At 36.6% G+C, this 14143-nt stretch overlaps 1 protein-coding gene across 9 annotated transcripts in view; it reads left to right on the forward strand.

Moving 5' to 3' along the window:
- lrrc7 (leucine rich repeat containing 7) overlaps positions 1 to 14143 on the forward strand; it is a 360661-nt gene that overhangs the window by 251525 nt on the left and 94993 nt on the right. For all 9 annotated transcript variants that reach the window (XM_033028474.1, XM_033028480.1, XM_033028476.1 and 6 more), the window contains 3 exons: positions 1674 to 1763; positions 8479 to 8535; positions 12226 to 12289. In XM_033028474.1, coding sequence (XP_032884365.1) covers positions 1674 to 1763; positions 8479 to 8535; positions 12226 to 12289 — 211 coding nt within the window. The remainder of the gene's footprint in view (positions 1 to 1673; positions 1764 to 8478; positions 8536 to 12225; positions 12290 to 14143) is intronic.

The following is a 14143-nucleotide window of genomic DNA, read 5'->3' on the forward strand; positions in this document are numbered from 1 at the left end:
AAGTGTGTAGGGTGATTGATGGTCAGCGTGGACTCTATGGGGCAAAGGACCAGTTTCCACGCTGTATCTCCAAAACTAAAACTAAAAACTGAATTATGACATGTATGCAAATTATTGACCATGCATTTTTCTCCATTGTGGCACATGTTTACAGGCAAGTCAAATTCTCTTTCTCAGCTAATTCTACCACGTCGTATGACAATAGAGCATTTCCCCTTTATGAAAAGTAGCCTAGTGTTAACTGCAAGCAGAGGGCACAAATAGCTTGCTTTGCCATACCATATCAAACGGTTGCAAATTAAGACAGTATTGCATTGTGATCTCTTTGCTTGTTTTTGGTCACAGTCCAATTTTGTACCCAGTGTTTCTAACCTACATTTGTCTTTGAAGATCCTTCAATGGCATTAAAACAAATTGTTGAGAGTTGTGTGTGGGGAATGTAGAGTTCTGCAGTAGATGGGATGAAATTCTCCTTTTTGATCTTAAATTCATAACATGACAGGTGTTTATCAATTTTCACTCCATTTGTCCCACTCCTTCCGAAGAACGCAGAAAATACCACCAATTTACATTGTGTTTATTTTCTAATCAGGAGATAAATAAGAGTCCAGAATTTGGATAGTGTAACACCATATTTTTGTTCGCCATGTCACCTAATTTTCACTGAAAAATGGATGTAATAAATCAAAGGCTTCCTGCAAATTATAAGAATTTATGCAATGATGGGCGAATACAATACACTTGACATCATATTTTCAATGATGTATGCTTGGCAATGCTAGCTGCAGACCATTCATGTGGAAATCAGCTTTGACATCAGCTATAAGCCTTGTTTCAGCAAGACCTGTCCTGCTCTATGAGCTGCTCCCCTCCCCCCCCCTCACTACCAACTCTAGTACTGGACCTACCTATTTTCCACTCCACGTTCTGCAAGACTCGAACAGATCAAAGAAAGACTTTTCAGTATTCACAGACTTATGGTCCACTCGATTTCTCAGTTTTGGACTCATGAACTCAGCAGACCTGCCGCAAAACTAAATGCATTTGGAGGCAGCACTCAATTTCTGGGCAAATCAACTTTTCTTTACATTTAAATTATTTTATGTCTGTAATATTGATTCAGATATTGGTAAATGCTTTTTACCTAGTGTTAAAATCCCCCTGCAAAATCTCTAGAAATTATTAAAAAGCTAAATCATCACAATATGTATGCACTCTGTAAATTTAATTGAGCACTCCTTCACACTCAATTGGAAACACCACTTACAGAGATCGGGAAATTAAAGCTAATGTGTTTTGTTCCTTTTCCAACCAGTTCTCCTTGTAGGTAAAAAGCTCCTTTCTGTGATGCTGAGTCTTGCTTTAATTCAGTGGCTGAACAAATGATCAGAAATAGTTAGTTTTTTTTTTGCACTTGGAGAATGTGAGGAGCACCTGATCAGTTTAGGATAGGAAAGTCTGAACTGTAAAAATTAGATATCTACTGATTAATCAGCAAGGATTTGTTAAGTAAAGGTTGGTTCTGGCCACTTAATAGAATATTTTGAAGCAATAAAACACAGCATGAGCTCTGTTTAAATTTTACAAAGGCAGTAAAAAGTTAAGAATCATGCATTTTTTTTATCTTACTGAGATAGTTTTACAGTATTAATAATTTTTTCCAATCATTTCAGACTTCCAGATGGATTCACCCAACTGTTGAATTTAATGCAGCTCTACTTAAATGATGCATTTCTGGAATTTCTTCCAGCTAATTTTGGAAGGTAATGAATTATTTTGTTTTATAAAATGGATGATTACATCAGAAAGTATATAAAAAGGAAACAATGGATGTTGTTGAAAATGGAAGTGGATGTGAGGAAACATTTGAAAAGAAAGCTGTGACTGAATCTGTGCACTTCCCGAGCATTTTGTGAAATCATGCATAACCCTCAAAGTATTATGTATAATACATAGCTCGTACTACACAGTTACAGGGATGTTGCAGGGACTAGAAGGACTCAGTTATAGGAAGAGACTAGGACTCTGATCTTGTGCTCTTCCGGTTTGCGAGGTTTTTCAATTAGCGCATAAATGGTAGTCGATACTGCTACGATTTGCCACCTGCTCACTCACTGTTCTCCTGTGCTGCGAGTGCAACAAGTTTCATTCCTATTGGTGGTATATTGTAAAAGTTAGCGTGGTTTAAAAATCTTAAAAAACGTGCGTGTGCAGATCGATCTCCTCCTGCCAGTCAGCGCCGCGCGAATTGATGTCTTCTGTCACTCCCTTGGATGGTCCGCCCCTTCCTGCGCCATCGCAGGAGCTGAGGGACGCTGCGGATGGCTGGCGTAGGTCTCCAACTGGACACAATTTTCGGAGGGACAGGAAGTGGCGCGTCGCGGAGTCGGAGATGTCGCCAAACGGAAAGCAGTGACTCTGATCCTGGCGGAGGAGAACGGCCAGCGACCAGCGTCAGCTGTGAGTCCCCATCGTGCCGCCAACTCTAGCCCCTTCCCCTCTGGTCCCCCTTGCCTGCCCCCCTCCCCGTGATACCCTCCTCTCCTCCATGGCTTTTCCCCGTCTTTTCTCCGAGCTCTCTTCCCTCCCCTCCCATCTCCCCCCTGCCCACACACCCCCCTTCCCCACAACCCCTCACTGCCCCCACACCCCTCCCCCCCTGCCCACACACCCTTCCCCCTGCCCACACACCCCTCCCCCCACAACCCTTCCTTGCCCACACACCCATCCCACACAACCACCCCCCCCCCCCACCCACCCCCTCTTCCCTCCCCACCTTCCCCTCCTCCCCCTCCGCTACTCCCCTCCCACACATGAAGAGGAGGGTGGGGGGGGGGGAGTGCTGGGGGATGAGGGGAAGTGAGCCGCACCTGCGCAATTAGGGGCTATGGGTGAGTGGTGGAATATTGTTTTGCGGGAACGGGATGTGTTGGGGGAACAGGTGAGTGGTGGAATATTGCATTGGGGAATGGGTTGCGTTGGGGGATCAGGCCTCCCGTGTGACTGGAACCCAATGGGTTCCACTTAGTCTAGTAAATAATAATTTACTGCATATTAATTGTTGTTGCATCTAAAATATGGAAAGCTACAGCAAGTAGAAATTTCATTATTTCAGTATATATCCAGTGCACATTACAAATAATCACTTGAATATTTAAGAAAATAATGGAAATAATCTGATCCCAGGGCTGGTGACTGGCAGTTTCATCGACCTACCATTCGTAAGAAAATCTGGTTCACAAATTTCATGTCGGGGATATTCCCTATGATCTTTTATGTGAACACAAGAAAGGATGAATTTTGTATTCAGCTGATGTTCTTTCATGTTTGTGATTTTTAAAAATATCAGTAGAATTTTTCCCCCAGGTTGCTGTAAATATATTGGTGCGTGGCATTTCTTTTAATAACTACCGCTGATCCAGCATTTTCTATTTTATGCTCCTGACCAATTTCTTTTGTTGCCTATACATTCATTTTGGTCTGTTGTACTCTCTTTAGTTTAACATTTTATAAACAGATTTTTGTTCTTAAATTGTTACAAAATTATTGCAAATTGTCCACAACAGACTTTCCCCTCCTCTATCCCCTATCCTTTTTTTCCGGTAGTATGTATCTGTTTTGTAAACAAGAGAACAACCTGGTATTAATGATAAAAGCATCTTGTTTGACAACAGTGGTGCAGTAAAGTGTCAGCCACAATGGTGATCTGAAATTACAAAAAAGCACGTTAATGGGCTTTTTAGGCAACTGCAGGAGACTATGCAGTCGCCACATGGTTGCCACATGTTCGCGGGTGGTCGCCTTCATGGTCGTGAGTAGTTCCTGCATTCTGGGAACTAGTTGCAGCCTCATTATGGTCGCCATGAATTTTTCAACATGAATGAAGCCGCTATGGAGCCGTAGGTGGGTCGGCAGGAGGTCCTAGTGGGTTGCCAGGAGGTCAAATGTTCTCAGAGGTTCTCGTAGGTTGGAACCGGTGCTGACTGGTGAATTTCATTGGCTCATTGGGGAAAAAAGGGTAAGCAGTAGTTTTCAGAACCAAGGATAACCAACCGGTAATGTTAAATGTCCATCGAGCTTCATAGCCGTATCTCTGGCTTCTTAAAAGTTGTCTCCATTCCTTCTCCCCCCTTTTTTAAAGGATTTGCCGTGCACTGTGCTTTAGCCGTCTTTTTACAGCACCAATCTTCCTGTTCATCGCGTTGTGTTTTTTTTTATTTTTATTTTTTTACATGTCCTCGTTTTATTTTTGTTTTTTTTTTAAAAAAAATTATAAAATAGTGTGTGAAGAAAGAAAACGAGTAAATGAAGAAAGTTGAGAAAGAAAAAATAGAAAAAATAAAATAAAATAAAAAAAGGAGATCATTATTTATAATCTTGACCAACCCTCGTCCAGTCCTGAAACAGTTATTTTTTACAATTGTGTTGCACCATATGATTCCAAAAAAACGACGAATGGAGACCAACTCGTTATGAATTGGTCTGATTTATCCATTAGGAGGAATCGCATTTTCTCAAGATGAGCGGTGTCCAACATACTTGCAATCCACATTTTAAGCGTTGGTATTGATGTACCCTTCCAAAATTTAAGTATTAATTTTTTTGCTATTATTAAACCATAGTTAAAGAATAGATTTTGAGATGTGTTCAATTTATTCCCATCTTCCATTACGCCAAATATAATCATTTCAGTATTAGGTTCCATTCTTGTCTTGAATAATTTTGTAAATATTTCAAAAATATCATTCCAAAATCTATAAAGTTTTATGCAGGAAACTAAGGAGTGTGTTATAGTTGCATTTTGGGCTAGACATTTATCACAAGTGGCGGATATATTTGGATAAAATTTGTTCAATCTTGTTTTTGAATAATATAATCTATGTACAATTTTAAATTGAATTAGATTATGTCTTACATTAATTGAACATTTGTGAATATATATCAAGTATTTTTCCCATGTAACCTTCGTGATTTTTATCATTAGTTCCCGTTCCCACTCTTCTCTAAGTACCTCTGTCGATGGTAGGTCTATATTTAGAATACTATTATATAAATATGATATTAATTTTTGTGAATCAGCTTCAATATTCATTGCTTCTTCCAATACTTCAGAGGTTATTTTTTGATATCCTTGTATATATTTTTTCATGAAATCGCAAATCTGAAGATATTTAAAATATTGGTTGTTTTTCAATTTAAATTTTAATTGTAATTGTTGGAATGATAGTAGGTTTCCCATTTCGTACATATCCCCGATCCTTCTAATCCCGAGACTTTCCCATTGGTTATATGTCTTATCAATAAGAGATGGTTTAAATAAAGGGTTATTCGCTATTGGCATTAACAATGATAGATTTCTTAATTTTAAAGATAATTTTATTTGTTTCCAAATTCTTATTGTACCATATATAATTGGGTTCTCCTTATATATTGTGTTATTCAGTTTTTTGGGGGAGAAGAGGATCGTTCCTATATTACAAGGATGGCAATCCTCCTTCTCCATTTTTATCCATTCTGTCTGTTGGGTAGAACTATCCAACCAATAAATCATATTCTTAATATGCACTGCCCAGTAATAATACATAAAATTCGGAAGTGAAAGTCCCCCGACCTCTTTTGGTTTACATAAGTGTTTTTTTGTGATTCTATGTGATCTATAGTCCCAAATATAATTAGTAATATTAGAGTCTAATTTAAAAAATATATATTTTGGTATATATACCGGTATAGACTGAAATAGGTATAGTAATTGTGGTAGGAAGATCATTTTTATTGCATTTATTCTACCTAATAATGATAAGGGAAGTGTTTTCCAAAATGTAATCAGCGTATTAAGTTTATTTAATAAAGGTATGAAATTAGCGTTGAATAATGCTTTATATTTTCTAGTAATCTGAATACCCAAATATTTAAATTTTTTTGTTGCGATTTTAAAGGGGAACTTCAATAAGTGTGTAGGTTCTTGAGGTTTTAATGTCATGATTTCACTTTTATTCCAGTTTATTCTATATCCAGAAAAAGACCCAAATTCCTCTATTAAATTTAAGAAATTTGGTATGCTCGTTTGTGACTTTGTAATATATAAAAGTATATCGTCTGCATATAATGAGATTTTATTCTTTGAGTCCCTGGTATTATAGCCCTGAATATTCGGATTAATTCTTATACTTTCAGCTAGGGGTTCTATCATAAGGGCAAATAGCAGGGGTGATAATGCACATCCCTGCCTATTACCCCTTGATAGTTGAAATTTTTGAGATAACATGTTATTAGTTAAAATTCTTGCCATCGGTTTATCATATAATAATCTTACCCATGTTACAAAATTCTCTCCCATATTACATTTTTGTAGTACTTTATATAAGTATTGCCACTCTACCTGATCAAATGCTTTCTCTGCATCCAAAGAAATAATTGATATATCTTCTTCCTCTACTTTATGCGAGTACATTATATTAAACAGACATCTCAGATTATGAAATGAGTATCTTTTAGGTATAAACCCCGTTTGATCAGGGTTTATCAATTTACTAATATATTTGCTTAATCTTCTTGCTAAAATCTTTCCTAAAATTTTCTGATCTGTATTTAAAAGTGATATAGCTCTGTATGAGCCCGGATCTTCTAAATCTTTATATTTTTTTGGAATAAGCGTAATAGTTGATTCTGTTAGTGTTTCAGGTAGTTTGTTTTCTTTAAAAGCATGGGAGTATAAATTAAATAAATAAGGGGTCGTTATCTCATGAAATTTTTTATAAAATTCATTATTAAAACCATCTGGGGGATTGTTTCACCTATTTCTTTGATTGTAATTTGAGCTCCTGGTTCCTCTTGTTCTAAAAGGTCCAGTATTGGAAGATTACAGTTATCTAGAAAAAAAAATATTTTACTATCTTCTATTTTAAATTTAGATGTATATAAGTTTTGGTAAAATTGAGCAAATCTATTATTAATATCTTTAGGTAGTATTAGTAATTCACCTTTCTCTGATTTAATTTTGGTTATAGTATTTTCCTTTTCTTGTTTTTTCAATTGGCGAGCTAAAAGCTTATGTGGTTTGTCACCAAACTCAAAATGTTCCTGTTCTGTAATTTGGAATAGTCTTATTACTCTTGCCAATAAAAAATTGGATTAAGTTTAAATTTCAGTAATATTATCTTATTGTGTTTATCTGTCGTGGAATCTTTAGCATTATCTAACACTAACTCTGATTTCTTGTTCTAACAATTTTTTATTTTGAAAACTTTGATATGAAATTATAATTCCTCTCATAAATGCCTTAAAAGTTTCCCATAATAAAGAAGGCAAAGTACCTGGTATATCATTTGTATCGAAAAAAAGTTTCATTTGTTGTTTTAAATATTGATAGCCTTGCACGTCATTTAAAATATGTGTATTAAACCTCCAAAAAATTTTTTTACCCGGCATTCCCTCAAATTTTACTGAAAATGTCAACAGAGAGTGATCTGAGATACTACTAATGTGGTATGTTGGGTTGTTTGTATATGGCATTAATTTCATATCCACTAAAAAAGAATAAATTCTTGAATAAGTTTTATGTACCGAAGAGTAAAACGAGTATTCCCTTCCAACTGGATTAGCAGATCTCCGTACATCTATTATATTAGTATTTTTTATATATGTATTTCTATGTATTTTTATATATGTGTGTTCCACTCTGACAGTCGCCGTTCCAGTTCCCGGTTTTTCAGGCGAATGCCGGCAACTTGACAGTCGCCGGCAGTCCGCTGAAAAATCGCCAAAGTGTGACAGGCCCATAAATAAGGATGTAAGACGTCCTTTCCTGGAAGACTTTGTTAAACAGATGGGTGTTTAATGACAATACAATCATTGTTATGTTAGCGAACATTAAAAAAAATAAGGTCAAGGTATATTGATTTACTTAAATTCAAATTCTCCAGCTGTCTTAGTTGAGACCACATGCCTGAATGTGAACTTGAGTCTCTGGATCAATGGTCCAAAACTCTGGGTGCTAATTCGGTAACATTTTGCCATAATCAATCATGACACCACCACATCTTGTGCTGTTGAAATGCAGTCACTTTTATTCTGTGTTATGTATATATTTGTAAATATTATTAATATTTGTATATACTTTCCTAACAATATTCTCCAGTGTACTTTCCCTATTTACCTCAAATAAAGTTGAATACTCTCTGTTTTATGCAATCATACACTTTATCTTGAATTTTACTATAATATGGTAACAGATAGAAAGGTATTTCTTTACTCCAATCTTCTCTTATCATTTCCTGACAGCTAGTTCATATTATATACATGCTCATATGGGTTCATCGACTAACTGTTCAATGTATCAATCCAATGTTCTATCTGTGAGTACAACGGAGGTACCACTGTTGCTTAATTACTTCATCAGCTCCAGTAAACTTGGCAATGAATGAAACAAAATTCTGTGCTGATATTTTTTAGAAGTACATTTGTTTTTGTATTTTTCAGACTTACCAAGTTGCGCATTCTGGAGCTAAGAGAAAATCATCTGAAAACTCTACCAAAGTACGTATATATAAATGTAAAGTTACTGTGCTGATATCAAACTAATCAAATCAGAATATAAACTGCAAGTTTAGACCACTGATATCAATGCTCGTTGATTGGGTCACTGAAGGTATTGTATTCTTGGAAGTCCTGTTATTTCCAACAGGAAATCAAGTGATAAAGTGAATATTTATTGGGCTAGCCCATCTCACAATCTCTCCTGCTGAGTCATTATATGAAGTTACGATCTCCTCAATTTTTCCACCTCAGCATCTTTTAGGATCACTGCAAACCTTCGATCTATCATGTTGCTTTCCAATTATTTTCTTCAGTGATTCTCACACCCTCAGTTGCTCACTGCCCCCAGTGCCATTCAGAACTACATCTGCTCATCTTTTTTTTATTACTTATCAGGAAATCGCCATCCTCAATGATAGTCGGAGCTAGCATGAAAGTATGAACCAGAAAAGCTAAAGCTTTTACAGCTATCTTCAACGTAAAATACTTGATGGCTATTCCATATTAATCTCTTCTTGAAGTGTAAGCTATCATAAAAGTCGTTAGTTAGCCAATTCAATTTTCTCCAAGCAATATAAAAAATGGTCTAACGACCATAATGCTGATTTTACATATTCCAGAACTCCTCCCTTCAGCAGCTTGAATACCAGCATCTAACAACAGAGTACAACGGTCAGATATAACTGTAGAATACAGGACAATCCTATTACTGCTTAATCTGTTGTTCGTATTCATTAGCAAAGTATTGTTAATACTATCGAGTGATATGTAGCAATGCTATTTAGATTCTCACAGGATCCTTCAGTTTCAGACCACTGCAGCGCCTTGATCCAAACAACAAGTTCTGAATTCCAGAGGTTAGAGTAGAATGTCTGACCTTGCCATCAAGGCAATGTTTTGACTGATTGTAATTTCAAGAACTCCAATTAAATTTGAAGTTAATTCCATTAACTAGAATTATACCTGGGTACACCTAGTAAGGTTCTTGGAAGTCTGTCATCTTCAGATATAATAATAATAATAATAATAATAATAATAATAATAATAATAATAATAATAATAATAATAATAATAATAATAATAATAATAATAATAATAAATTTTATTTGTATAGCGCTTTTCAAGATATAACTTTGGTAAGCAGAAAACAAAAAAAAAACAGATGTTGAAAATACACCAGAGGTCAAGCAACATCTGTCGAAAGAGAAACAAACTTTAGATTTCAGGTTCAAGACCTTTCATCAGAAATATTAAAAGTTTGAAATAAAACATGTTTTCAGAGAGAACCAAGCCTAAGCATCTTCAATTCCTCTATTGACTTTTCTATCAAAGGTTTAAAAGCAGCAATATGCAGTGTATTCAGAAAGTATTCAGACCCCTTTACTTTTTCCAATTTTGTTACATTACCGCCTTATTTAAAAATTGATTACTCATTTTTTAAAATCATCGATCTACACATAATATCCCAGAATGAAGAAGCAAAAACAGGTGTTTAGAAATGTTTGCAAAGTAATTAAAATGAAATAACTGAAATATCACATTTACTTAAGTATTCAGACCCTTTGAGCTGACACTCAAAATTGACCTTAGGTTCATCCTGTTTCCATTGATTATCCTTGAGATGTTTCTACAACTCGATTGGAATCCACCAGTGGTAAATTAAATTGATTGGACATGATTTTGAAAGACACACGCCTGTCTATATAAGGTCCCACAGTTGACAGTACATGTCAGAACATAAACCAATTCATGAAGACAAAGGAATTGTCTGTAGACCTCCAAGACAGGATTGTGTCGAGACACAGATCTGGGGAAGGGTATAAAACAATTTCTACAGCATTGCAGGTCCCGAAAGGGACACAGTGGCCTCCGTCATTCTTAAATGGAATTACTTTGGAACAGCCAGGACTCTTCATAGAGTTGGCCGCCCGGCCAAACTGAGCAATCGGGGGAGAAGGGCCTTGGTCAGGGAGGTGACCAAGAACCCGATGGTCACTCTGACAGAGCTCCAGAGTTCCTCTGTGGAGATGGGAGAACCTTCCAGAAGGACAACTATATCTGCAGCACCTCACCAACCTAGAGTGGCCAGATGAAACCCACTCCTCAGTAAAAGGCACATGACAGCCCGCTTGGAGTTTGCCAAAAAGCACCCAAAGGACTCTCAGAGCATGAGAAACAAGATTCTCTGGTCTGCTGAAACCAAGATTGAACTCTTTGGCCTGAATGCGTCACGTCTGGAGGAAACCTGGCACAGCTCATCACCTGGCCAATACCATACCTACGGTGAAGCATGGTGGTGGCAGCATCATGCTGTGGGGATGTATTTCAGCGGCAGGTACTGGGTGACTAGTCAGGATCGAGGGAAAGATGAACGGAGCGAAGTACAGGTAGATCCTTGATGAAAACCTGCTCCAGAGCGTTCTGGACCTCAGACTGGGGCGGAGGTTCACCTTCCAACAGGACAACAACCCTAACCACACAGGCAAGGCAACACAGGAGTGGCTTTGTGACAAGTCTGTGAATGTCCTTGAGTGGCCCAGCCAGAGCCCGGACTTGAACCCAATCGAACATCTCTGGAGGGACCTGAAAATAGCTGTGCATCGATGGTCCCCATCCAACCTGACAGAGGATGAGAGGATCTGCAGGGAAGAATGGGAGAAATTACCCAAATGCAGGTGTGCCAAGCTTGCAGTGTCATTCCCAAGAAGACTTGAGGCTGTAATCGCTGCCAAAGTACTCAACAAAGCACTGAGTAAAGGTTCTGAATATTTATGTAAATGTGATATTTCCATTATTTATTTTTAATTACTTTGTAAAAATGTTTAAATACCTGTTTTCACTTTTTTATTATGGGGCATTGTGTGTAGATTGATGATAAAAAAAATAATTCAATCCATTTTAGAATATGGCTGTAACGTAACAAAATGTGGAAAAAGTGAAGTGGTCTGAATACTTTCTGAATGCACTGTGCATTAATAAATGTTTATCTTTGTTCTATTTCCCTTGTTCTAAAATTTCTTGGAATTAACTTCCATTTGCCAACATTCCTCCTTGAGTCCCAATCTCACCCTGGCCTATATGAAAATAAATTAAAATACAATTGTATTGGTGCAGTGTCATCTTCTCTAAATGTTCAGTGTTTTCTATTATTATTTCTAATTTTCAGTTTGTGCAATGTTTATATTTTTCTCTTGCTATTTCACTAAAGGAAAATGATGATGATTGAATGAACTCAAGCCTTGTTTATCGGTCTGAAGAAGGGTCTCGACCCGAAACGTCACCCATTCCTTCTCTCCAGAGATGTTGCCTGTCCTACTGAGTTACCCCAGCAATTTGTGTCTACCTTGTTTATTGGTTGCACGTTGACATTTTTTGCCTATCTGGCCAACCTTTTGCTCGCTTTCACTAAAACCAGATTAACTGATAATATATCCCACTTTTTTTGTGTGGGTCCATCCATGCAAAGTTACAGCCAATCTTACCTCCATTAGAACTAGAATCCCACTTCAATGTTGTTGCCAAGAACATAAGGATATCCTAAGATGAAAATCAATGCAAAAATACAAGTTGATGATTTTCTTTTCAAATATTGTTAGTTATTAATTACATGTGGTGTAAGGGGGATTTGCATCAATGTCATAACATAAAGAATTATTTGGAACTGAATCCTTTCATTCTTATTTGTTACAGGTCAATGCACAGACTGACACAAATAGATCGATTGGACCTAGGGAGTAATGAATTTATGGAACTGGTAAGAAGGTTTGTTTTTAAATGTTGGGTTGATCAGATCAGGTACTGTTAACTTGGGCAAATTTCACATAAATAAAAAATCTATTCAATATTGTAAGGTGTAATTTCACTTCTAATATCTGTTTTACATTTAATTAACTGAGCATTCCTTGTCATTAATCTGTCCCTCACCCGTTGAGTTTCTCCAGCATTTTTGTCTACCTTGTCATTCATCTGTCAGCACGGATGAATGACATAGAATTGTTTGGAACACTTTTTATAGTATTAAACAGTAAACAGAAAAGAAGATTTTTATTAACTTACAACTTTAAGATGTGGATTAATGATCTAGTAAGACTCTGTGAAAATAGTCAACCTTCTGGAATTCCATTATTATAGAGGGAGGTTGGAATGTTGGATCAATCTTACTTCATATCTAATTGGGGACACCAAATAAATCATGACAGGTTCCATCTTTTAACATTTCTTTCTGTGATCATGTATTTGGAGAGTTAACCATCAAACGAGATAACGACAAAGCAGATGACAAGGAATGAGAGAAGATGACAAGTCAAGAGAGAAGTAGTTGAGATAGCAGAGAAAAATATAGGGTGAAAAGGAATAGAGTGGAAGGGCAGGAGCAAAAGGAACACAGATAAGGATGAAGAACGAGAGATTTGGCATTTGCACCTTCCTAGTCTATGACACTTTAAGCATAGCTTTTTTAAATGGATCCAGGTTTCTCTAATCTTTTATATCATTAATTATTTTTGGTTTCCTTGACTGGTCCAAATATTTGATAGAGGATCTGATAACGAGAGGCTTGGACTGTATTCTTTAGAGCATAGGAGGTGAGAGTCTTTTATCAAGAGTAGGGGAATCAAGAACCAGAAGACATAGGTTTCAGCAGAGAGGGGAAAGATTTAATAGGAAACTGAGGGGCAACCTTTTCATACAGAGGGTGGTGGGTTTTTTGGAATGATCTGCCAGAGGAGGTAGTTGAGGCAGAAACTATAACAACATGTAAATTACATTTGGATAGGTACATGGATAGGAGAGGTTTAGAGGGATATGGGTCATATGTGGCCTGTGGGACGTGTAAATGGGGCACCTTGGTCAGCATGAACAAGCAGGGTCGAAAGGACTGTTTCTGACTGATTCTATAACTCTGTGACTATTGATCCAGGACATGTCTTGGTATACAAGGTGTGACCTTTAGGATTGAGATGAGGGGAAGTTACTTCATCCAGTGGGTGGTGCACCTTTGTAATTCTCTACTTCATGAAACTGGAGATTCAGTTGTTGAATGTATGTTCAAGGTGGAGGTAGATTTCTAGACATAAAAGGTATTCAAGGGTTTGTGGAAAACATGGTGATATGGCATTGCGAGAGAATCAGCTGTAATCGTATTGTATGTTGGAATAGGCTTGACGAGTTGAATTGTTTTTCCTCTTTCTATTTTTCGATGTTTCCATGATCATTGCCCAAAAATGCACTTTTCAGTTTAGTTGTCACTGTATCCATTTTCAATCTGCCCAAAATGTCTGTTGTTTCCACTATAACTAATTTTAATTCAGGTACATTTGCCAAAAAAATATTTCATTGTGACCCTATTCTGAATTTGTTCTGAACTACTTATTTGTAGTTTTATGAGTCAACTCTAGTGTATTGTTAGACATATAATTAAAATAATTGTTTAATACTTATTTAATTATTCCAGGATATAGTCTTACAATACCTTTATAGTGGAATAATTATTCATTAATAGCTGAATGAGTTTTTAATGAACTGCAAAGTAAAGAAAAAAGCATTTGGTTTCAACAATCTTGCTATTTTAATTTCTCACTCCAGTAAGAAATTTGAAAAAAATTATTTA

This window comes from Amblyraja radiata, chromosome 10 (assembly GCF_010909765.2).
Source record: "Amblyraja radiata isolate CabotCenter1 chromosome 10, sAmbRad1.1.pri, whole genome shotgun sequence".
NCBI classification, from domain to species: domain Eukaryota; kingdom Metazoa; phylum Chordata; class Chondrichthyes; order Rajiformes; family Rajidae; genus Amblyraja; species Amblyraja radiata.